The 26,210-nt window shown below is 44.0% G+C and overlaps 1 protein-coding gene across 1 annotated transcript; it reads left to right on the top strand.

Moving 5' to 3' along the window:
• Positions 1-657: 657 nt before the first annotated feature.
• Positions 658-25,252, top strand: Mto1 (mitochondrial tRNA translation optimization 1). The gene is made up of 12 exons (XM_059268270.1): positions 658-933; positions 1,887-2,086; positions 2,159-2,276; positions 6,059-6,348; positions 9,921-10,033; positions 10,127-10,317; positions 10,634-10,764; positions 12,754-12,958; positions 13,449-13,620; positions 16,648-16,766; positions 20,362-20,522; positions 22,859-25,252. Exons 1-12 carry the CDS (start codon positions 720-722, stop codon positions 22,973-22,975), a joined length of 2,031 nt encoding a protein of 676 aa, XP_059124253.1. The 5' UTR covers positions 658-719; the 3' UTR covers positions 22,976-25,252.
• The last annotated feature ends 958 nt before the right edge of the window (positions 25,253-26,210 follow it).

Below are 26,210 nucleotides of genomic sequence, written 5' to 3' on the forward strand. Positions count from 1 at the left end.
AATACCTTTAATAAATGTTTAAGTTTTATGTAAATAATGGGGTTTTGAGGACATGGTAGTATTAGTATGTAGACCCAGATGGATTTCAGCACGAGGCAATCCTCCTGACCCTGGCCCCCAGTACTGGGATTACAAGCATGCAGCACCACGGTGGACTGAGAACGTTGGTTATTAATACAAACAACAAAACTGTGTATTTGATGATTTTACTCATCAGAACACGGGTTGCGTTAGTCAAAACAACCTCTCAGAAGAAGGTTTTAAGGCTGTCCATTCCAAAAGGCTGGACATTGCCCCTCCAACTTTCCCCTGCTCCTGCTCTTCCTCCGCAAATGTGATCTGAATTTATTGTCAAGGCGACCCGAATTTCAGACTGTGGTTTTGACAGCGCCCTCAAATCCAAAGAATCTGATAAGGCAAACTGGTCAAACTTACTGTTCGTAGGCGGTAACCTGACTATAGAGACAGGTCCACCGGAAGGGCCTAACCTCAACCTTCCAGGCAGAATCGCCCCGCCAGCGCCATGGGGCACCCGACAGCGAGAGAACGCACATCCGGCCTGCGCGCGCCACCCCGTGGCCTTAGCCGCTGGAGCTCCAAACCGCCAATCAGAGGCGACGCTGGACGCAGGCGTGCTGCGCTCTGACGCAGGGCAAGATGGCGGCGCCCAGACGGCTTCCCCGGGCTTAGTTGTTGCGGGTCGTCCGCCTCCCCTCGGCATGTTGCTTCTCCGAGACTGCGGCCGCTGGGCCGCGGCGTCCCTCGGCCGACGCTTGCCTTCGCCTCGCCTCCGCAGCGACAGCGCGGCGCCGTGCCGCGCGCACTTCGATGTGGTAGTGATCGGAGGGGGCCACGCGGGGACCGAGGCGGCCGCCGCCGCTGCGCGCTGTGGCTCGCGGACCCTGCTCCTCACACACCGCGTGGACACGATCGGTGAGGAGCCCCCGCGGCCTCGGCCGGCCTGGGGTGGACGAGAGTGGTGGGTGACCGGGGTGAGGGAGCGGACGACTGTCAGGCACACCGGGTCGTTGGACTAACCTTCCCGGTATTCTCGCCCCAAAGAAAGGGCGAATTAACGTTTTCACACCCGTTTGATTAAGCGACATAGTGCGTTCACCGAGAGCGTGTCAAGCCCTCGTGGAAAACGGCGCTTCTCGTTCCGTTCTGTATTTCCATTGAGAGTTTTGTGCCCAAGGTTTGTTGATACCCGCGGTAGCGTACGCGCCACTTTATCTATTACTGGATGAACACTAGATTGATCGCGTTTCTTGGCCCTTGCAAATAGTGTTTCTTTAGACATAGGAGTACGCTTGTCACTTTAGCCACAGATTTAATTTCTCTTGGATATATACACAGGCATGCAAAACCTTTATTCTGTCAACGCAGTAGGATATGTTTAAAAACATTTCAGAGTCTGTTAGTAATTCTCATAAGTGTGTTTAATGAAAACAATCTTAATTTGGAATGAAAGAGGGGATGTTGTTTGTTTGTTGCCACAGGGTCCCCGTACCTGGCTGGTCTGGCAGAGCTTGCTGTGTAGACCAGTCTGGCTTCGAACTCACAGTGATCCGTGTGTCTCAGCCTCCAGAGGGCTGAGATTTAAGGTGTACCTGGCCAAAATGATTGTTCTATGGAAATTTGGTGCAATATCAAGAGTTCCTTGGCTTCAAGGAAGAAAGATGACTTTGCCTTAGAAGGTTGAGTCCCTAGGGATGCAGAGGGCAGGAATGATTCACTCATACTCTGCTGATTCCTCCTCTCTTTGAAGTTAGAGGAGAAAGGTTTTTTTCGTAAATGAGGGCTAATTACCTGTAGGAACAGCTCTTTATTAAATAATACGTACAAGGTACTCATTTATTTACCATGATCCTGTCCATTCTCTTTAGGTCAGATGTCCTGTAATCCTTCCTTTGGTGGCATCGGAAAGGGGCATTTGATGAGGGAAGTAGATGCCTTGGATGGCTTGTGTTCTCGAATCTGTGACCAGTCTGGTATACATTACAAAGTATTAAACCGGCGTAAGGGTCCCGCTGTGTGGGGGCTGAGAGCGCAGATTGATCGGAAACTTTATAAACAGAACATGCAGGTGAGCAGAGGTGGGGACAGGAAGGACTGGGCTTCTCCAGCTGCTGTTTCAACTGGCATTCTCCCTTGACAGAAGGAAATCCTGAATACGCCCCTGCTCACTGTTCAGGAGGGAGCTGTAGAAGATCTAGTTCTTACAGAACCGGAGCCTGGACACGCTGGGAAGTGCCGGGTCAGGGGTGTTATTTTGGGTATGTACTGGCTAATAATGCTCATCCCAGCGCATCAGACCCTGTGAAACATTTGTTTTAGAGGAGAGTGTGGAGATGTTTTTCCTATGCCAGGAAATTCTTGTTCCCTCTGCCTGGATAAGGAAAAATATGTAAACAGTCTTGTGTCTCTTCATTTTGACCATCGTGAATCTCAGTCAAATTCTGGGTTCATCAGTACTGTTTTAGTGTAAGACTCCAGAGCCTGCATATCTGTATCTTTTATCCAGGCTCTTCTATCATAAACTTGTTTCTGTATTTGTTGTTTTATGTGTGAGGTGCTTGTGTGTGGTGGCAGAGGACGACTTTTGAGAGTTGGTTCCCTGCTCTCAACATGTAGGTACCAGGAATGAACTCAGGTCGTCAGGTTCGGCAGCAAGCATCTTTACCCACTGAGCCGTCTTAACCACGGCCCCCTCTTTTTAATATACTTCCCCCCATATATCCTGGGCTGGCCTCAAACTCACAGTATAGCAGAGAATGGCTTCCAACTTCAGATTCACGTGCCTCTACCTCTTAAGTGCTGGGATTATAGGCCTGTGCCATCGGGTCTAATGGATGTGGTGCTAGGGATTGAACCCAGGGTTTGCGTGTTAGGCGGACCCTCTACCAACTGAGCTGTGTCACCTGTCCCTATGTTCCTCTTCGTTAGGGTTACTGTTGCTGTGACAAAACCCCGTGACCAAAGGCAAGTTGGGGAAGAAAGGGTTTATTTGGTTTATGCTTCCATATTCATAGTCTATCACTGAAGGAAATCAGGACAGAAACTCAAACAAGGTGGGAACCTGGAGGCAGGAGCTGATGCAGAGACCATGGAGGGGTGCTAATTACTGTTTTGTACCTGTGGCTTGCTTAGCCTGCTTTCGTATAGCACCCAGGGGTAGTACCGTTCACAATGGGCTGGGCCCAGCCCTCCCACATTAATCACTAATTAAGAAAATGCTCTACAGGCTTGCCTACAGCCCGATCTTGTGGAGGGGTTTTCCCAGTTGGGGTTTCCTACTCTCAGATGACTCTAGCCAGTGTCAAATGGGCATAAAATTAGCCAGTACAGTTCCTCAACCTCAATCAGGTTCTCTATTTCTGAGCCTTTGCAAGGAGAAACTAATTAAATTTTCCTGTTTTCTCCTCTTCCCTATATCAATTACCATTCTTCCAGCTACTGTATAGCATTCAGAAATACAATAAACTTTTTTTTTTTAAGTCAGGTCTCCCTGTGTAATCCAGCCTGGCCTCAAACTCACAAATCCACCTGCCTCTGCTTCTCAGGTGTTGGGATTAAAGGCATGTACCACCACACATGGCCTGTTTTACACTTTTCTTTTTATTCCTTTAAGTTTCCAACAGTTTCGGAAGGATGAAGAAATTGTGTCATGTTTAGCCAAAAGTCTAAAATCAGCTAATTTTCTTTTTTCTTAGTATTTTTTTTATGTATATGAGTGATTGCCTCCATGTATGTCTGTGCACCACATGCCTGCCTGGTACCTGCAGAAGCCAGAAGAGGGTGTTTGATCCCTTGGAATTCAAGTTATGGACAGTTGTGAACTGCCATGTAGGTCCTAGGAACTGAACCCAGTTCCTTTGCAAGAATAGCCCTTGCTCTTAACTGCTGAGCCGTCTTTCCAGTCCATAGTTTTCTAAACCGTCACTAACTGCACTATGCCCGTGTGATCTTAGGAACATGTGTTTACTGCTTTTGCGGGGAGGGGGCTTGGTTTTTGTTTGTTTTGTTTTGTTTTTGTTTTTTCGATACAGGGTTTCTCTGTGTAGCCCTGGCTGTTCTGGAACCTGCTCTGTAAACCAGGCTGGCCTCAAACTCTCAGAGATCTGCTTGCCTCTGCCTTCTGAGTGCTAGGATTAAAGGCATGCACCACCACCGCCCACTTGAATTTAGGAATGTGTGAATTAGTAATGAAAAACATCATGTTTTCCCTACTACACTTATTCGTGTGCATGTGTGTGCTGTGTGCTTGTGAGCAGGAAGTTCTCTCCTCCCACCATGTCGGTTCTGGGGATCAAGCTCAGGTCATCAGGCTCCATAGCAAGTGCCTTTTGTCTGCTGAGCCATCTTGCCAGCCTCCTGAGTTGCTTATTTTTGGAAACAAGTGCCTCTTACTGATCCTGGAGCTCACTGATTCAGCTAGCCTGGCTGAACGGTCCCCATTTTCTCATTGCTGGGGTCACAGATACCGACCACTGTGCCCTACACACTCAGCTTTCTTACTCCTTTGAAATTCTTTGCCTGGGCTGGAGAGATGGCTCAGAGGTTAAGAGCACTGGCTGTTCTTCCAGAGGTCATGAGTTCAATTCCCAACAACCACATGGTGGCTCACAACCACCTGAAATGAGCTCTGGTGCCCTCTTCTGGACTGCAGGCAGAACACTCTGTGCATAATAAATAAATAAATCTTTGAAAAAAATTCTTTGCCTTGAGTGGGAGGTGGAGAGATGTTTACCTAAAGGCAAAGCTTTCAGTTAAGTTGGATACTTTCTAGAGATGTAGTGTCTCAGATGGTAACTATAGTTGATAATATAATGTTGGACCCTGAGATTTTTCTAAGGGAACAGAACTTGAGTGTTTTGAAACACACACACACACACACACACACACACACACACACACACACACACACACAGAAGGTAGCCATGAGGTAGTAGGTATGTTAACTAGGATTATATGATTATATGAGTTTATATAAGGTGGACCATTTTGGCTCGGTGGTGGTGGTGGTGGTGGTGGTGGCGCACTCCTTTTAAGTTCGAGGACAATTTGGTCTATAGAGTGAGTTCCAGAACAGCCAGGGCAACACAGAGAAACCCTGTCAAAACTGCCCCCCAAAAAAAGAAAAAAAGAATGTACTTTATTGCTGGGTGGTGGTACACATGCTTTTAATCATATCACTCAGGAGGCAGGGGTAGGCAGATATCTGTGTGTTTGAGGCCAGCCTGGTCTACAAAGCAAGTTCCAGGACAGCCAGGGACAGCCAGGACTGTTACACAGAGAAACCCTGTCTCGAGGAGAAAAAAAAAAACAAAAAAACTTTTAATTTATTAAATAAATAAATAAAATTTATGAAAAATAAATTAGTTTATACTTTAATAAAGTTTTTTGGTGGTGGTGGGTTTTGGTTTGGTTTTTGGTGGGGGCAGGTCTTTGTAGACCAGGCTGGCCTCAAACTCACAGAGATCCACCAGCCTCTGCCTCCAGAGTGCTGAGATTAAAGGCATGCACTACCACATCTGGCTGCACTTTAATTAAATTTTTAAAAATAACTACAGGGGCCGGGCCAGCACTCGGGAGGCAGAGCCAGGCGGATCTCTTGTGAGTTCAAGTCCAGCCTGGTCTACAGAGTGAGATCCAGGACAGGTACCAAAACTACACAGAGAAACTCTGTCTCAAAAAAACAAACAAAATAAAACAATAATAATAATAACTACAGGGGCTGGAGAGATGGCTCAGGGGTTAAGAGCACTGACTGGTCTTCTAGAGGGCCTGAGTTCAATTCCCAGCAACCACATGGTGGCTCACAGCCATCCATAATGAGATCTGACGCTCTCTTCTGACATGCAGGCATATATGCAGATAGAGCATTCATACCAAAAAAATGAAATAAAATGAATAGAAATAGCTACAAAAATTCTCACATTTCTAGAGATAGGAAGTTTTTCTGTAATTCTGATATAAAATATTCACATTCTATTTTATTCTGTAGTAACAATCAGAAAATTAGTTACTATTTTATGTTTTTTTTCTAATCATTTAGCAGATGGAAGCACAATTTATGCAGAGAGTGTAATTCTGACAACTGGGACATTTCTGAGAGGCATGATTGTAATTGGATTGGAGACACAGCCCGCAGGACGTTTGGGGGATCAGCCCTCTATAGGGTTAGCTCAAACTCTGGAGAAGTTGGGGTTTGTAGTAGGAAGACTGAAGACTGGGACCCCACCCCGACTTGCCAAAGAGTCCATTAATTTCACCATTCTAAACAAGCACACACCAGATAATCCTTCCGTACCATTCAGCTTCCTCAGTGAAACAGTGTGGATCAAGGTAAGAGAGTTTAATGAATGATGCTGGTTATTCACAACAGGAGATATCCTAACCATATTAAATTTTGTTTTGTTTTTATTTATGTATATGTATCTGTGTGAGGTTGACGTGGAGGCCAGAACAGAGTTCCTTAAAGCTGGAATTACAAGAGATTGTGAGCTGTCTATTCTGGATGTTAGGAACTGAACTCTGGGCCTCTGGAAGAGCAAAAAGCATTCTTTCTTTTTCTTTTTCTTTCTTTTTTTTTTTTAATAATACTTTATTTTATTTTTTTTTTAATTTATTTATTTATTCTGTATACAGCATGTATGACTGCAGGCCAGAAGAGGGCACTAGATCTCGTTACAGATGGTTGTGAGCCACCATGTGGTTGCTGGGAATTGAACTCAGGACCTCTTGAAGAGTTGAAGAGCAGCCAGGGCTCTTAACCTCTGAGCCATCTCTCCAGCCCTTTTTTTTTTTTTTTTTTTTTTTTTTTGAGACAGGGTTTCTCTGTGTAGTTTTGGTGCCTGCCCTGGATCTTGCTCTGTAGCCCAGGCTGGCCTCGAACTCACATCCACCTGGCTCTGCCTCCCGAGTGCTGGGACTAAAGGTGGGCACCGCTGCCACCACCAACCAGCGCAAAAGCATTCTTAACTACTGAATCATCTCTCTAGACCCTCCCTTTTTTTTCCTCTCTCTCTTTTATGTGTTTGGGTGTTTGCCTTTGTGTATGTATGTTCGTGCATCATGTGAATGTCTGGTACCCAAGTAGGTTAGCAGAAAGTGTTGGATACCATAGAACTATAGTTACAGAGAGTTTGAACTGCTGCATGGGTGCTGGGTATCAAACCACGTTCTTTGGAAAGCAACTGGTATTCTTAACTGCTGAACCATACCTCCAATCCTCCGTCTTTCTTTTCCTTTTCGTTTTTTTTTTGGGGGGGGGGGGGCAGGGTTTCTTTATGTAGCCTTGGCTGTCCTAAACTAGCTCTGTCGTCTAGGCTGACCTCAAACTCACAGGAATTGATTCTGTCCTTCTACAACATGGGTCCTACAGTCAGGTCATCAGCCTTGGCAGCAAGTGCCTTAACCTGCTGGGCCATTTAGATGACCCAACACTCTCTGCATTATGTTTTTGGTTGTTTGGGGTTTGTTTGTTTGTTTGTTTTTTGGAGGGGGGCTTGTATTGAGTATTGAACCTAGAGCTTTGCATATACGAGATGAGTCCTCTTGTCACTGAGGTACATTCCCTGTCCCCACTTGTCCTCCAAGTGGAAAAAGTAAATATAGTGTATGTTTAGAATTAAGGATTAAGGGCTGGAGAGACGTTTCAGGGGTCAAGACTACTGCCTGCTCTTCCAGTGGACCCGGGTTCAATTCCCAGCAACCACATGACGGCTCACAGCCTGTAAGTTTGTAAGCTCTACTCCAGTGCCACTGCATGGACACTGCATGCATGCTAAGCACAGACATACGTTCAGGCAGAACACTCATACATAAAATAAAAAGAAATCCCCCTGGATGGTGGGGGCCCACAACTTAAATTCCAGTATTCGGGAAGCAGAGGCAGGCAGATCTCTGTGAATCTGGTCAGCAAATAGAGTTCCATGACAACCAGAGCTGTTACGTAGAGAAGCCCTGTCTTGAAAAACCAAAAGTAAATAAATCTCAAAAAAAAAAAAAAAAAAAAATTGCACTGGGTATTAGTAATTGAGGTCCCAGTTTCTTATAAATTTCCTGACGTGAATAGCTCTAAATATTCTATTACTGTTTTTATCTTTGTGTGTGTGTTTGTGTCTCAAGCTGTGGCATGTAGTAGAGATCAGAGAACAACCTGTGGGAGTTCATTCTCCTCCCACGTGGTCACTGGGGTTGAAGTCAGGTATCAGGTTATAGTGTCTTTCCTGCTGAGTCATCTCACTGGCCCACTTGGATGTTTTTGCTTAGTAAGATGCAGCTTAGGACGCCATTTCCTTGACATGTTACTTTTAACATTTTGGAGACAGGGTCTTGCTGTGCATCCCCGACTGCGCTCCCACCCACAGTCTTCCTGCCTGTTTCCCAAGTGCTTTAACTTGTATTGTAAGTTGTTAGTTTGAGTGGTTGGGATGTAGTTTAGTGGGAGAGTGCCTGCCTAGCCCTGGTGCATTCCCCAGCATGACTAAACTTGCCTTGGTGGTGTAGATCTGTAATCCTAGCCCTTGATAGGTGGAGACCCGGGGACCAGAGGTTTAAGGTCATTCTCAGCTACATAGTGAGTGTGAGGCCAGCCTGGGCTACATGAGAGCCTGTATTTTTTCAGGTTTAAAGCAGACACACACTTGTAATCCTAGCACTCAGGAAGATTGGTGAGTTTGAAGACTGCCTGCACTACTTTGTGAGACCTTGTCTCAAAAATATTTCACAAATCTGGGAACTAGTGGAATGAATTAAATTTAAATACTATTGTGTCATTCTTTTTTTTTTTTTTCATTTAAGTTTTATTTGTGTATATGCATGGGAGCATAAGTACCTGTGCATATGAGAAGCATCAGATACTTCTAGAACTGGAGTTACAGGTGGTTGTAAGCCTCCTGATATCTATGCTGACAACTGAGCCCTCTGCAAAAGCAACAGTACATGCTTTTTACTGCTGAGCCGTCTCTCCATCCCTCTCCACCAGCCTTTTTTCAGTCAGAATCTCAACTGTGTAGCTGAACCAAGGCTTGCTGGAACTCACGGATGTGTGAGTCACTACTCCTGGCTTCCTTCTTTCATTCCTCCTCCTCTTTTTCCTAGTTTTAATTTAGTTTTGTTTTAGATAGGTTATCACTGTGTAGCCCTGGCTGGCTTCTAACTGTAGACCAGGGTAGACCAGGGTAGCCTTGAGCTCTCGAAGACCTACCTGTGTCTACTCCAGTACTGGATTAGAGACATGTTCCACTACACCCTAAAAAACATTTATTTGTTTGTTTGTTTGAGTGGGTGGGTACCCTGTGCTATGACACCCATATGGAGGTCAGAGGACAACTTGAGAGAGTGAGTTCTCTCCTATCATGTAGGTTCCAGGGATCCAACCCAGGTGATTAGGCTTGGTGGCAAGTGCCCTTATCCCCTGAGCCATTGATTGACTGACTGATTGATGCAGGGTCTCACTCTGTAGCCCTGACTTGGAACTCACTATGTAGACCAGGCTGACCTTAAACTCACAGAGACCCACCTGTCTCCCAAGTGGTGGGATTAAAGGTGGGTGCCATCATGCCTGGCATCCACTGAGTCATCTTGCTGGCTCAGTTTCTTTCCTTCTTGGTAAGTTTTAAGACATTTATAGATAACATTTTCATGTCTTTAACAAAGAAAAGCTCACCTCACACCATTATCACAACGAAACTTTGTTTAGCATTGGGGTTTTCATATAGGGTCTTGCTATGTAACTTTAGCAAATCTTCCTGCCTCACCTTCCCAAGTGCTGGGATTACAGTTGTGAAGCACTATGCCCTACTAAAACATTCCCTTTTTTTTTGTGGGGGTGGGGAGGTGGGGGTGCTACTAGAGGCCCTGCCTCAGACAAGCAGGTGAAATCTGTGTTGTATGTGATTACTGTTTTCTAGCCAGAAGATCAGCTGCCATGTTTCTTGACTCACACCAACCCCAGAGTGGATGAAATTGTCCTTGGGAACCTTCACCTGAATAACCATGTTAAGGAAACTACAAGAGGACCCCGGTAAGGACTAGAAGTGAGTGCTTAATCACTTTAAGGAATGAGGTAAACTTTTTTGTCATCAAATTTACTTTAAATTTCAATGTCTTATTCTAGATACTGTCCCTCTATTGAATCAAAGGTTTTACGTTTTCCAAACCGTGTACATCAGGTTTGGTTGGAACCGGAAGGAATGGATTCCGATCTTATCTACCCCCAAGGGTTATCTGTTACCCTACCCGCTGAGTTACAAGAGAAAATGATAACATGCATCAGAGGCTTGGAGAAAGCCAAAATGGTTCATCCAGGTAAAGAGGGTCACAGGCATGCTTCAGCCAGCAGTGAGGTGGTCTGTCTGCTTCTGTTGTTGCTTAGTGCTCCATAAAATAGGCCAAAGCTGGACATGTGACACACCTCTGTAATCCTAGCACTTGGGAAGCTAAAACAGGAAGCTTTCTTCAAGTTTGAGGCAGAATGTGGCTACATAGCAAGACCCTGTCACAATCTGTATTAGTGGATGAAGCCCAGCATCTCTACATTGATGGAGTCTGGTGCACTGTGTGTTTCCTCTTTGAGGTGGGGGCAGCTGCTCTGACTTACCGTGTGAACTTGTTGTTGGTCCAGGTTATGGTGTTCAGTATGACTATCTGGATCCCCGGCAGATCAGCCCATCCCTCGAGACGCATTCAGTTCAGCGGTTGTTCTTTGCTGGACAGATCAATGGAACCACTGGCTACGAGGAAGCTGCAGCTCAGGTGAGATTGGTTTTGTTTTGCTTAAAACAGTGTCTCTCTAGGTACTGTTAGCTGTCCTTGAACTCACCAGGTAGAGTAGGCTGGCTTCTAACTAACAGAAATCCACCTGCCTCTGCCTCCCAAGTGTGGGATTAAAGGCATGCGCCACCATGCCCATGAATTTATTCAGATGGTACTATAAACCAAAAGAGACCATTTCATTAGTGTTCTTTTTTCAGTATCTGTTGTTGATTATACAGATCTTGGATGCAACACTAGTTCAGGCTAAGTGGATATAGCTGTTGTATATAGTACATTTGTTCTGTTTTAAAATAAGGTCTTGCAAGGCTAGCCTTGAAAATCCAATTCTACCCTCACCTTCCAGGTGCTGAGATTACAAGTCTGCTTTGCCTCCCTAGTGTTAAGATTACAGACATGTATGTACCATGTTGTCCAGCTTGTGGGGGATGATTTTGAAAGCACTTACAGCTAGTTTCTGAGTCCCTAGATCTGCTAGGATATTGAGAAAAAAAATTATGGAATTGCTTCTGAAGTGTAAAAACAAGCATTTTAATTCTTTTAAGATTCTGAAAATTATCATGTTGTTGTTATTACTATTTTGGCTTTCTGTGTTATGTGTGTGCACATTATGCATGTTGAGGCCAAAGATCAGCATTAGATGTCTTTCTCAATTGTTCTTCACCTGATTTTATTTTTAATATCATTTTATATGTATGAGTGTTGCATCTGCATGTATGTCTATGTACCACCTGTGTGCCTGATGCCTGTGGAGGCCGGAAGCAGGCATTAGATCTCCTGAAACTAGAGATACAAATGGTTGTGAGCCACTCTGTAGGTGCTGGGAGATCAAATCCGGGTCTCTGGAAGAACAGCCTTAACTGCTGAGCTGTTCCCTAGCTCTTTTTTTTTTTTTTTTTGAATGTATGGGAAGGAGTATGTGCACATGAATGCAGGTACCAGAGGATGCCAGGAGAGGAGTTCTCTGGAGCTGAAGTTATCAGTGGTTGTGAGCTGCCCAGCATGGGTACAGCAAACCCATCTTGGGTCCCCTGCAAGAGCAGTCCAGACTCTTACCTCTTGAGCCACGTGTCTAGCCCCTCCACCTTGTCATTTGAGACAGAAGCTCTCGCCGCACTCACATTAGGCTAAACTGACTAAGCGGTGAGTTGCAGTGACCCGACTGTCTCTGCCTTCTCAGTGCTGAGATGACAGGCCTGTAGCACTGTGCTCCGCTTTTTCATGAGACTGTTAGGGATCAAATTGAAGTCCTTAGGTCTTAGAGAGAAGCATTTTATGAAATCTTTCCCATAATATTCTTCATCACTGTCTTGGTCACTGTTCTATTGCTGTGAAGAGACACCATGACACAGCAACTCTTACAAAAGAAGTCATTTAATCTGGGCTGCTTTACAGTTTTCAAAGGCTTAGTCCATTCTCATCTTGGCTGGGCCTGGGGGTGGGCATGGTAGCAAGCAGACAGACACAGTGCTGGAGAAGTAGCCGAGAGGTCTATATCAGGATCTACATACAGACAGTGGGAAAAGAGAGATAATGGGCCTGGCTTGGGCTTTTCAAACCTCAAAGCCCACCCCCACATCTACTCCAACAAGGCTACATCTTCTAATCTTTCTCAAATAGTGCCACTCCCTGATAACTAAGGGTTCAGACTCTGGGGGCTCTTATTCAAACCATCACACGTTTATATTCCATATGAGCCTGCTTTCTTCCTACCCTGTGTATTTGTGTTTTGGTTCTTTGAGACAGGGTTTCTCTGTGTAGCCCTGGCTGTCCTGGAACTCATTCTGTATGTAAACCAGGCTGGCCTTGAACTCACAGAAATCCGTCTGCCTCTGCCTCCCAAGTGCTGAGATTAAAGGGGTGTGCCACCACACTACCCTGTGTGTGTTTTTTTTTCCAGGTAGTATGCTAAATAGAATAGCTATTTGTTCAGTTCATAATGGCCTCTTAAACATTCCAGTCCTCTTATAGGGTGTGATAGCTGGAATCAACGCCAGTCTGCGGGTCAGTCAAAAACCACCCTTTGTTGTAAGTCGCACAGAAGGCTACATAGGAGTCTTGATTGATGACCTCACCACACTGGGCACCAGCGAACCATACCGCATGTTTACTAGCAGGGTAGAGTTCCGCTTGTCACTGCGCCCGGATAATGCTGACATCCGCCTCACATTCCGAGGTAATTTTTTTTTTCCCCCCAAGACAGGGTTTCTCTGTGTAGTTTTGGTGCCTGTCCTGGATCTCACTCTGTAGACCAGGCTGGCCTCAAACTCACAGAGATCCACCTGGCTCTGCCTCCCGAGTGCTGGGATTAAAGGCGTGCGCCACCACCACCCGGCTCCCGAGGTAATTTTTAACAAAATCCTCTGAGGTGTTGCACTGCTTTTTGGGTTTGGTTTATGTAGTTGCAGGATCTCTTATAGTGTAGTTAAGGTGACTTTGGATTCCTGTTCTTGACTCCACCTCTCAAGTAGCGGGTGGCTACTACAGCCTGCCTTGGGAAGGGGAAGTTGGGGTGAAGGGCTGTTGAGACAAGGTCTCCATGTATAGCCTGGCCAGCCTTGAATGACTGTAGTCCTGCCTCTAAGTGCTGTGTTACAGGGCTGTGCTGCCACACACACACCCTGCACTCTACTGTCCGTTAAAACTTCTCCCTCTTCCTTTCCTAGCTCATAAGGATGCCGGCTGTGTGTCCCCACAGCGATATGAAAGAGCATCATGGATGAAGTCTTCCTTAGAAGAAGGCATGTCTGTATTGAAATCCATTGAGTTTTCAAGCTCCAAGTGGAAAAAGTTAATTCCACAAGCTCCTATAAGTATTCATAGAAGCCTTCCTGTCAGGTATGATTGTCAATATAGACTTTTCTTAGTTTTTACAGAAAATGAGATTTCAGAGAGACATCATATACAGGCCCCCTACCTACACATTTTAGATGAATACAGCTTTCTCTTAGCTTTTCAGCAGCCGTTAGTATAATTCATCTACCTATTCAATATACATAAATATGTGAGCCATGTATGACATTAATCATGGCAGTTAGGAGGTGGAGGCAGGGATCAGGAGCTTCAGATCAATCTGAACTGGGCTCTGTAAGACCCTGTCTTGAAAAATAAAATTTTAAAAGAAAAGTAAAACGTATATAGCTGGGCATGTAGTTTGATGGTAGAATGCATGCTTAGCATGAGTGAGGCCTTGGATTCAGTCTCCAGAGTCTCTACCTCCCAAGTGCTGGGGGGGTAAAAGCATGTACCACCATACCTAGTGAAAATTTTTCTTAATGAAATATATTTGTGTGATTATAAGTTATATTTTTTATATGTTTAGGTGTTTTGCCTACATGTATGTATGTATGTGCACCATATGCATGTCTCATGCCCAGGGAACCAGAAGAGAGTGTCAAGGTCCCATGGAACTAGAGTACAGATGGTTATGGGCTGCCCTGTGAGTGCTGGGTATCAAACCCAGGTCCTCTGGAATAGCAGTCAGTGTTCTTAACCCCTGAGCCATCTATTCAATTCTTAATATTTTGTATATGTGTAATTTCTTTGTGGTTCCCATTAAGATCTTTTGGTTTTCCTCAGTTTTAGAGGCTCCAAACCAAACAATAGAAGGACCCATTTTCTTTACTAGGCTCAAACCAATTAGATTGATACCATCTAATACATGGACTATATAAAGGAAAATCATGTAATTAAAAAAAAAAAAAATTACCCAAGCATGGTGGCCTTTAATTCCAGCACTAGGGAGGCAGAGGCAGGTAGATCTCTGAGTTCAAGGCCCTCCTGATCTACAGAGTAATATCCAGACAGCTAGAACTACACAGAGAAACCCTGTCTCAAAAAAAACAAAACAAAACAAAAAAGCATAATATTTGTGGGGCGTTTACCCAACCACCCCCACAGTTCCCCAGAGTTTTCTTGAGTGTGAGCAGCAGGAAATATTAGATAGAAGGATTTATTGCGGAGAATATCGCGGAGAGAAACAGATAGAAAATAAAGGATAGCCTCGAGAGGGCCTGGAACCTATTCCAACGGGCCCTGACTGTCTCTGCCCCAGGGTTTTTATAGAGACACCAAGGGGTGGAGCAAAAGACCTCCTCCCCCAGCACAGCCAAGTGCAGACCATCCCAGACACCTGCAGTTAGGCCCGTGGTCTAATCATCCTCTATGAGGACCTGCTGGGTAAAGCCACGAGGAACCCGAGAACGGGCTCCCACAAATATTATAATTTTTTTCATAGTATTATATACTCTAAATTCTTACTTGTATTTATTATAAATTTTTTGAAGGCCCATGCCACGTTTAAGATTTCCTTTCCCTCAGTTTGGTTATATGGCCTAAATGTCTAAAGGACATTCATACAGAGCATTTTTGCTCCAGGAACAATCGGAGTCTTGTGTATTGTATAGTCCAAGCCAGCCTTAAACTTGCTCAATCATCAATAGGATGAGCTTGTACCCCTGACCATCCTGCCCCACCCTCAAAGTGCTGGGACAAAAAGAAGTTCTGAGGACCTTGAATAATATAAAATGTGTGTATTTCACCATCGTTTTTTTCCCCGTTTGAAAAAAAAGTGATTTAGAAAGGAGAGGGAGCCAGCGTCAATAATCCTCTGTACTTTAGAGGTACGCTGTGCATACCATGATGGCATTGATACTCTCCCTCTGTGACACTGTCTGTCTGTGGTGGCTCCTATAAGGGCACTAATCCTTATGGCTGGCCTCACCTCTTTAGTTATTAGGCCCCAACATACAAATTTGGGGACACCACATTATCACTGCTGTAATCAATATATTTACTAGCTCTATTCATCAGTTTTATGGTATAATAAATACCTGAGGCTGCACATTGTATTTTTTAGAAGGGTTTATCTGGCTGCCAGTTTGGAAGCTGAGACTTCAAGGTTCACGGCTTCCTCCCTTTGACTCTGCTGAGGGTGTTATGACTGATTGGATCGCTTCATTTAAGAGCATGTGCTGCTCTTCCGAGACCACATAGAGAGATAGATGGGAAGCCAGAAATCTCGGTGTCAGGCTTGCTCTTCTGACAAGAAGTCACTAGTGTGAGCACTAACTTCATGACAGAGTGTTGACCTCTTCTGAAGAGCAGAGACCTAGTTACTACTGGTCACAGTCCTTCCTCTTAAAGGATGTTCCTCAACAGTGTGACATAGAGACTGCACTTCCAGAACATGAGCCTTTGAGGGACACAAACCAAATCTGAACCCTAGTGTGCAGAAGGATGGCTCACTCAAAGTACACTAAACAAGACTTAGTAGTTGTGAAGCACGTTCCCTGTTCTCTGGACATGACAAAGCCCTTGTTAGCATAGGATATTCTTTGTAAACAGAAAAGAGGACAACAGCCTAAAAAACCTTAACAACAGTATAAGTCTGATGATAGGAAGTCAGGAAAGCAATACGTAACCCAGGCTGTCTTCAAACTTGCTGTGTAACAAAGGCTGGCCTGGCACACCCAGTGCTCCTGCCTCTGCCTCTCAAGTACTTGGATTATAGGCATGCATTACCAGGCCCAGAGAGAATTACTTTTTTTTTTTTGATGGCCTACTTTGCAGATGCTACACTTTTTACTTATTTTATCTTACTTTATTTTGCAACAGAGTCTCTTTATTCCTGGCTGTTTATGTAGACCAGGCTGGCCTCAAACTCAGAGATCCTTTCGCCTCTGCCTCCTGAGTGTTGGGGTTAAAAGTGTGCACTACCACTGACCCAATGCAACTGTACGTGGGGGAAAATTAAGAGTCTCTTTTAATTACTCTAATATTTAGTATTATTGCAAGAGATTTTTGTTCCTAGTTTGCCTTACAGAATATGGATCCTTGTGTTGATAAAACTTTTTACATTGGCAGTGCTCTAGATGTTCTTAAGTATGAAGAAGTTGACATGGAGTTACTAGCCAATGCTGTTCCCGAACCCTTGAAGAAGTATACTACATCTAGAGATCTGGCTAGAAGACTGAAAATAGAAGGTAAAAGAGAGCTGTTTCCCTTAGATGCCTGTGTTCTCTTTTCTGTATGTGCAGACGATGATGAGCAGTAGACCCACCGAGAGCACTGTTTGCTGAGCATAGTGGTGCATGCCTGAGGATAACATTGGCTTCGAGTTTTTATAGGTTTGTCCTCCAGTAGAAACCAAGCCGTTGGAAAGGGCACAGAACAGGATGCTTATGGGAACAGTAGGAAAAGTTGGATGATGGTATGCTGTTTATGCAGGAGAAGACCTTAAACTCCTTGGGGACCAGCCAGGGTGGTGAGAATGGTGCATTCCGTCCAGGGTTGGTGTTCTCTTTCAATTCCACAGAGACTGTCAGCTTACTGTGCTTGGGCTGTATGTGTAGAATGACCCATGTGTTGCCTGTCATTCCAGTATGTCATTTTTTTTTTTTAAGATTTATTTATTTATTATACATATAGTGTTCTGCTTGCACTTAACCTCTGAGCCACCTCTCCAGCCTCACCATTATGTAATTTTATAAAAGGCTAGTAATGAAAGCAAACCTACCAGAAATTCTAGAAACATTTTTCCAAATGACCCAATATTAAAACATTAAATTTGATTTAAAAATAACCTAGATAGGCCTGGAAAGATGGCTCAGTGGTGAAGAGCACATGCACTCTTCCAGAGGACCAGAGTTCAGTTCCCAGCACCCACATCAGGTGGCTCACAATCACCTGTAACTTTAGCTCTAGGGGATCCACAGGCACCTGCTCTCATGCATACACACCACAGACACACACATGATTAAAAAATAACTTGTAGAGCGGCGGTGGCTCACGATTTAATCCCAGCACTTGGGAGGCAGAGCCAGGAGGATCTCTCTGAGTTCGAGGCCAGCCTGGGCTACAGAGTGAGATCCAGGACAGGCACCAAAAACTACACAGAAAACAAAAACTACCCTGTCTTGAAAAACCAAAATAAATAAATAAATAGCTTGTAATATCTTAAAAAACAAAACTCAAGTCACTCAGTACTAGTGACAACATACAGGAAGAGAAGACTTTATTTCACCATTATGATTTCTCTACTGCAGAGTTTCTTTAGATATCTAGGGTGTGGGGCTGGAAACAGCTGCTTAGATTACATATCTTAAACTTGGTGCACAGCTTTACTTTGTTCAGTAAATATTAGGTTCCAATTAGCATAGTCCAGAAGCATTTATCATTAACTTGTTTACATAAAATAATTCAACCATGGCATAGCTGTCCCTTGCTCTGTGAAGACTAGTGCTTATAAAAATTCCAGCACCCCCTTGAGGTTTAAGAGAGACCACTTTGGTTTAAAGTACAACATAGATGGGAAATTTTCAAGTTGCTACTTGAATCTCCCCAACCTGACAAACTTCTTTTAATCTTTTTCTCTTTAATTTTATTTTTATTTGCATTTTTGTGTGTGTGTCTCTCTGTGTGGGTGTGGGTGGGTGCACATGTATGCAGGTGCTCATGGAGGGCAGAAGGGGGTGTCAGATCCTCCTGTAACTGGAGTTACAGATTTCATTTGTGAACTACCTGATACAGATGTTGGAAACCAAAGGACCCTCTACAAGAGCAGAAAGTGCTCTAAACCACTCTCCAGTGGTTTGTTGGTTTGTTTGAGACATGGTCTCATGTAGCCCAGGCCTGCCCAAACTCCTAGGCAGCTGAGGATGACTTGGAGCTTTTAGCTCCTCTTGCCTCTGTCTCCCAGGTGCCGGGACTGCCAGTGTACACCACTGTTCCTGGTCTTGTGCAGTGGTGGGATGTGATGGCTAATGTCGATTGTGAACTTGACAGGATTTAAAGTCACCCTGGACACAAGCATGCCACACAAGCCCTCTGCCAGCTGAGCTCCATGCCAACCCCTAGACAAGATTCTTGAGGGCAGAAGTCAGTGTCACATTGTATTATCTTTCTTGTTATGCAATTTATATTTGAGAGATAGTAAATGTGCTCTGGCCATATGCAAGATCTCAGCTGTCCCATGTATTAACATAGTTAATATATAACTCTTGTTGCTGTGACAGAGTACCTGGCAAGATACCACTCAAGGGGCTGGAGAGATGGCTCACTGGTTAAGAGCACGGGCTGCTCTTCCAGAGGACCCAGGTTCAATTCCCAGCACCCACATGGCAGCTCACAACTGTCTATAACTCCAGTTCCAGGGCTTCTGACACCCTCATACAGACATATATACAGGCAAAACACCAAATAATATAAAATAGAAAAAAATTATTTTTTTAAAAAAGCCACTCAAGGAAGGGTTTATACATGCAAAGGCCAGAGAACCACCTGGAGTGTTATTTTCATCTAGATGAATGAATTCTGGCTCATGACTTGAGGAAACAAAGTTCATCCTGGAGGGAAAGGCATGGTAATGAGAGCAGCTAATCTGTGTGGTTTCCTGGAAATAAGGCAGTCACAGTTCATCCACATTCAGGAAACAGAGATGCCAGCACTCAACTCCCTCTCTCCTTTTAAGTCCAGGGCCTCACTCAGCCTGTGGGATGGTACCACATGCATTCAGATGGGTCTTCCTTTTCATTTAAACTGTTTTGGAAACATTGTGACAGACATACTGAGTAGTTTCTGCAGTGATTTTAAATCTTGTCAAATCAATGATCAGTATTAACCATCACATTTCATTAACCTTGAGGGCTATTTGTGAATCATAAAATTGTGCCAGGTGTAGTGAAGCATTCCTGTGTAATCCCAGCACTTGGGAGCTGAGGCAGGAGTTGTAAAAGGTCTTCCTGGCCAACTTCGTGAGACAATGTCTAAAAAGTATAAAAGGCTAGGAAACATACACAGTAGTAATGGTAGAGTATGTGTCTTCTTGCCTAGCACGATGCCCTGAATGTCCTGGACTTAATTACCAGTACAAAACCAGACAACTTTGTTTTCTTAAGTTTTGACTTTATTTTTCTAAGAATAGGATGCATGACAAAATAATTGCCAAGCTCTCTTCATAACATTACTTCTCAATAACAACCTTAACTAAATTACATAGGTTATGTTTGCCAACCAAGAAACACCACTTCTAAAAGTTATTGCTTTGGGGCTGGGTAGTAAAGTTACTTGTCTGATGTGTATAGGCCATGGGATTAATTCCTGGGACCACACACATAATGCACACACTCAGCTTTACGTGAAAAAACTTAGAGAACCATTTTCTAGGAGAAACAGCCCGTCTTTAGGACTTAACATTTGCACTGACTGGAAAGTCAGATTCAGCAGGGTGTGGAGGCAGACCCCTGTAGTACTACCGCTTTGGCAATGGAGTCCAGATGACAATCAGGAGTTTAAAGTCATCCTTAGCTATATGTAGTTCATCTGCATAATAATCTTCAGTTTCTTCACGTCAAAAAGGAACACCAACTAGGAATTCAAGGTCATCCTCACTACACTGCAAGATTGAGGCTAGCCTGGGCTGCATAAGATTCTGTCTCAAAAATAAAGATTATCTACTCTACCTGTCTCAAAGTATCAAGTATTGAATGAGATGATGCATGCAGAAGCCATTTGTAAAGAGTTATATAAATATAGTTTGTTAGTGTAATATATGTATTATAATTCTAATTTTTTTTCCAGCTACTTATGAGTCAGTCTTGCTGTATCAACTACAAGAAATAAAGGAGGTTCAGCGAGATGAAGCTTTCCAACTGCCACAAGACCTAGATTATCTAACAATCAGGGATGTGTCCTTGTCCCAAGAAGTTCGAGAGAAGCTACACTTGAGTCGCCCACAGACAGTAAGCAAGCCAGCAATGGGAAGAAGCAAGTTGTAAACAAAGCCCAAAGGGGCTAGTGCTTTCGTTTTTAATCCTGGACTTAGAATGGTCACATGAGTGATCTTGAGAAACTTAAACTTGAGGCTGGAGTTCTTGCTGCTCTTGTAAAGGACCCTGGTTTGTTTCCCATGTTGGCTCACAAGACTCCAGTTCCAGGGAATTTGATGCCCCCTTCTGACCTCTGAGGGCACTGCGTGTACATGGTGTGCTTACATACATTCAAAAACATTCATGACATTAATCTAAAAAGAACATTGTTCTGTTTTTTTTTTGTTTTTTTTGTTTTTTTTTTTTTTAGATTTATTTATTTATTATGTATGCAGAGGAGGGTGCCAGATCTCATTACAGATGGTTGTGAGCCACCATGTGGTTGCTGGGAATTGAACTCAGGACCTCTGGAAGAGCAGTCAGTGCTCTTAACCTCTGAGCCATCTCTCCAGCCCCTTGTTTTTTTTTAAGACTTGGTTTGATTGCATTTATACTCTTATCCTGACCATGTGCTAAAGCATCGGTGCTCACCTCTTATTGTGGGACCACTGAGGCAAACAGTTTAATGTAAGCGTAAAATTTTATTTCTCACCAAAAACAAAAACGGAAAACAAAACTGATTTTTCTCTTTCCCAGTAATTATGAAAAGCCGATAAGTCTGAGCTAGAGGTGGAACTTTGTGCTCCCCTCCCCCTCCTCCTTCCCCCCTCCATCGTGAGATTTTGCCTGGCTTGAACTTAGACAGGTCTTGTCTGTTGTGTTCTGAAAACACCACTTCCTTTAAGTCATCTAGTCTTAGCATCTTTCCATCCCTCTTCCTCAAAGATCCCTGAGCTTTGAAGGGAGGAGTGTTGATGATACAGATGACTCGTTTAGGGCTGAGCACTCATATCTCATTTTCTACATGTTGACCAGTTGTGAGTCTCTGTGTTAATTGCCATCCATACCACATATTTTCTTTCTTTAAAAAAAAAAAAAAAAAAAAAAAAAAGAGCAGGAGCAGTGGTGGCACACGCCTTTAATCCCAAAACTCAGGAGGCAGAGCCAGGTGGATCTCTGTGAGTTCGAGGCCAGCCTGGTCTACAGAGTGAGTTCCAGGAAAGGCACAAAGCTACAAAGAGAAACCTGTCTCGAAAAACCAAAAAAAAAGGGGAAAGATTTGCTTATATATACCACATGCATGCCAGGTGCCTCTGGAGGTCAGAAGAGGTTATCAGATTCGGATCTCCTGGAACTGGAGTTATGGGTGGTTGTGAGCAGTCACCTTGTGGGTGCTGGGAGTTAAACTCTGATCCTCTACAAGAGCAGCAAGTGCTCTTAATCAGTGAGCCATCTCTTTAGCCCTCCCACAGATCTTAATGGAAAGAAAAAGATATAACATGTTATGGGAATGGGGAGAAAGGTGATTAGAGAGTCTTCATAGCCTAGGCTGGCCTTGAACTTGAGATCTTTCTGTCTTGATCTTCCTAGAATTAGAATTACTGGTGTGTGCCAAGACCTGGAAGTGTTTTTGTTTGTTGAAACATGGTCTCCCTGTGTGGCCAAGCTGCTTCAAACTTGCAGTCCTTCTGGCATGATGCCCCCTGAGTGCTGTGATTACATGCATGTCCAGTTTACTTTCGATCTTGCATACACTGTTTTAACTTCTGAGCTGAAGACATAATGTCATATTTCCATTATCTGCTTTACAAACTTACTTTTAATGACATTTAAATTGTTTATGGTATGAATATTTTACCTGTATGTATGTGCACCATGTGCATGCCCAATGGGAAACAGATGTAGAGGACATTGGATCCCCCTGGAACTGGTGTTACAGATGGTTATGAGCTGCCATGTGGATGCTGGGAACGGAACGTGGGTCCTCTGCAAGAGAAGCAAGTGCTCTTAAGTGCAGAGCCATCTCTCCAGCCCTCAGATTTTGAGGGGAGGGAGGAGGAGGGATTTTTTTCAAGACAAGGTTTTTCTGTGTAGTCCTGACTCTGTAGACCAGGCTGGCCTGGAACTCAGAGATCCACCTGCCTCTGCTTCCCGAGTGCTAGGACTAAAGGCATCACCACCATCACCCAACTCACAGATAATTTTTGAATAGCTGGGTGTGATGGCACCTGCTGTAGTCCTAGCTATCAACTTGGGAAACTGAAGTGAAGGAGGATCTCTTTCACCCCAAAATTCCAACCCAATCTGGTCTGTGTGGCCACACCCCACTCAGAATCTAAATACTTTATAATCTGTACTATAGAGATTGTGAGGAGAGCAGATTGGATGGGATGTAGCTCACTTTGGTTCTTTTGTCATTTAACTTCTAGATTGGGGCTGCTAGTCGTATCCCTGGAGTGACACCAGCTGCCATCGTCAATCTGCTCAGATTTGTGAAGACCACTCAGCAAAAACAGGCAGCAGTAACGGAGCACCAAACCAGTTAGTGCTTATGTGGGATACAAAGAAACTTCGAGAACTGTAACTTCCGTTTCAGAGAGGACTTTAGAAGAAGCTTAGAGAGCATAAAAAGAGATAAAAATAACACCTGTGAGCATTGTTAGATTATTTTAGATTTGTCCTTGTAAGACAAAGGTTACAGTTGTGCATTTTTATGTATCTAGTCAAAATTGTTAAAAAACAATGTATAGTTCTCTTTGAGGCTTTATACAGTAAGCTTATTTCTACAGGCCATATATCATTCATCAGGTTAATAATTAAGTCAAAACTAAGCCTGAAACTGAGGGGTGATACAGATTTTAAGTAATCCATCTCTTAAAAGACTGAAGCAGGGCTGGGTAGTGATGATGCACACCTTTAATCCCAGCACCTGGGAGGCAGAGGCAGGTGGATGGATCTCTTGAATTTGAAGCCAGCCTGGTCTGATCAAGTTCCAGGCAGCTAGGGCTTCACAGAGACCACCAGTCTTGAAAAACCAAAAAAAGAAAAAGAGGCTGAAGCAGGAGGATCAGGAGCTCAAGATTAAATTGGCTACACAATGAGACCTGGTCTCAAGGAAACAAAGACAGCCCCTTGCAAAGCCTGTGCTCCTTGGCCTGCCCTCTTCCCCGACACTGGACTGTCTCACTTGTTCTCTGAAGCTCTACCATTCCTGCCTGCTTTCTTTTAACCAAATGGTATTTCTTTCTCTCTCTTCTCCAGCTCCCTCTTGCTGGCAGCTGCAGACATTTACAGCTTGCTTGTCCTGATTTTCTCTCAAACTCTGGTAAAATTGTCCGCTTTAGAAACAAAGTATTCAGGGGCAGGAGAGATGGCCCAGAGGTTTGCTCCTCTTGTAGAGGACCTGAGTTTGACTCCCTATACCTACATCAGCCTGATGCTTGTAACTGCAGTTCAAGGTGTCTGATGCCCTCTCTGGCCTCCGCTAGTACCCAGACCTTCTCTGTGCCCCTCCCCAAACAAAATCTTTAAGGGGAAGCTTGCACTTTTCCAGTCCAGAAACACCATCAAGAAATCCAAGTATAAAGATAAAATCTCAAGGGGGCTGCTCCAAATGCCTGTTGAGCATGTTAGTTTGTCAAGAAGTCTGAGGAGGGTGCTGAAGCCATCGAGGCCTTTTTAAGAACAGACTCCGGAAGAAGATAGACAATGCAGTCAGTGAGTGGACACGCTGAGGGTTATCAAGGCCCCAGAAGGTCTGTCTGCTACTGTGCAAATAGACGAGTTAATGTGACAACCCCATCCCCATATTGTGTGCAAGGGGCTAGTGTTCTATGATGTTTTTACAAGTAAACAAGATAGGGAAAAACTTGAAAAAGAAAAAAAAGATCAATTTGTAGATTTGCTACTCAAGCCCATGTGTAAAGTCAATTTGGAATACTTTACTCATAAAGTACACCAAGTCACAGGCTTAACCTTGTCTGCTTACTGTAGGTTAGAAAGCTAGGATAAGAAATGAAGACTGGCCGGGTGGTGGTGGCTCATGCCTTTAATCCCAGCACTCGGGAGGCAGAGCCAGGCGGATCTCTGTGAGTTCGAGGCCAGCCTGGTCTACAGAGTGAGATCCAGGACAGGCACCAAAACTGCACAGAAAACCCAAAAAAGAAAAATGAAGACTACAAAACCTGCCAGATCGCTCTTAAGAAGTTTTCAGCACATGTGCTATTACACTATAACACACATATATTCCTAATACTGGGAAAGGCAGCAGAGGAGAGAGGAGAGCAGATGAAGAAATGAATCAGCAGTTAAGTGCAGTGAGATCAAGTCTCAGTACACACATGGTGGCTCACAATAGTATAGAACTCCAGTTCCAGGGGATCCAACACCTGGCCTTCACGGCCTTGTGGCACACAGACATAACATGTAGGCCAAACACCCATACACGTCATACTTTTTAATTTTAGCACTTGAAAGAGGCAGGAAGCTCAGAAATTCAAAGTCATCTGTTTAGGCTAGTCTGGGCTACATCAAGACTCTGCCTCAGGTGTATGGGTGGGTGGGAGGCTATATGTGTGACCCATGTAGTTTTGGAATTTGTAGGTTAAAAGCTGACTTAGGACATTTAAATCTTAGATTTCAGTACAGAAATTTTCAATAATCATTAGTTTTGAACATTAATGAAAGTGCTATAAAACACAAAGTTATTTTGTAAGCTGGTTATGGGAGGTTAAAGATGGACATATTTCATACAATAAAAATGTTTGCTGATGTAACTGACCTGGCCGTTATTTAACATTAATAAAGCAATCCATCCATAGTAACTGAATTGTGTCTAGTAATGCCATATCCTTTTCTGGTACACAGTATGTGATTCAAGAGCAGCATTGGGGTGGCTAATGTGGCCCCTTGACTAGGCTTTATGGGTAGACTAGGGGATGAACGTAGCCAAATGGGCCAGATGATCCTGTTTCTTTAATGCCAGCCAGTTTGTTAGCCTACCTAGGAAGCAGCTCCTAGGCTTGCTTAGGCTTCAGCTAGAACTTAGTGTTCCAAGGGCGCCAGTCACTTTGGCCATATATCCAAGGTCTGATTATGGGGGAGGCAACCAAATGTTTTGTTATATATGACATGACCATTTGGACTTGTATGTTTCATCTAGTTTTAGTCTTCCCAGGTCAGGTCAGTGTCTTTTGTTCTATAACTTTTAAAATATATTTTTATGTGCATTGGTGCTTTGCCTGTATGAACATCTGTGCCAGATCCCCTGAAACTGGAGTTAGTTTGGTGAGCTGCTGTGTGGGTAGTGGGAATTGAACCCGGGTCCTCTGGGAGAGCAGCCAGTGCTCTCAACTGCTGAGCATCTCTCCGGCCCTGATACCTTTGAAAAGGTAGCTTTTCTTTTAGTCCATACCGTGTGTGTGTGTGTGTGTGTGTGTGTGTGTGTGTGTGTGTGTGTACACAAATACATAGAATACATAGCAAACTTTAGCCAGGCACAACAGGTGACTGCATTGAACATCTGCAGCTAACGGGCTGTACAGTGAGACTATCTTTAAATTAAAAAAAAAAAATGGAGTGCACACCTGTAATCCCAAGACTTGAGAGGAAGGAGGATTGCCTCAAATTGGGAGGCAAGCATAGAGTACGTAGCAAAACAAAGCCAGGCCAGCCTATAATCCCAGCAGTGCTGGGGAGGCAGAGACAAGTGGAAAGTCGCAAATTCAAGGTCAACCTGGTCTACCTAGTATTAGGCAGTTCCAAACAAGCCAGAACCACACA

The sequence above is a fragment of the Peromyscus eremicus genome, chromosome 7 (assembly GCF_949786415.1).
Source record: "Peromyscus eremicus chromosome 7, PerEre_H2_v1, whole genome shotgun sequence".
In the NCBI taxonomy this organism is placed as follows: domain Eukaryota; kingdom Metazoa; phylum Chordata; class Mammalia; order Rodentia; family Cricetidae; genus Peromyscus; species Peromyscus eremicus.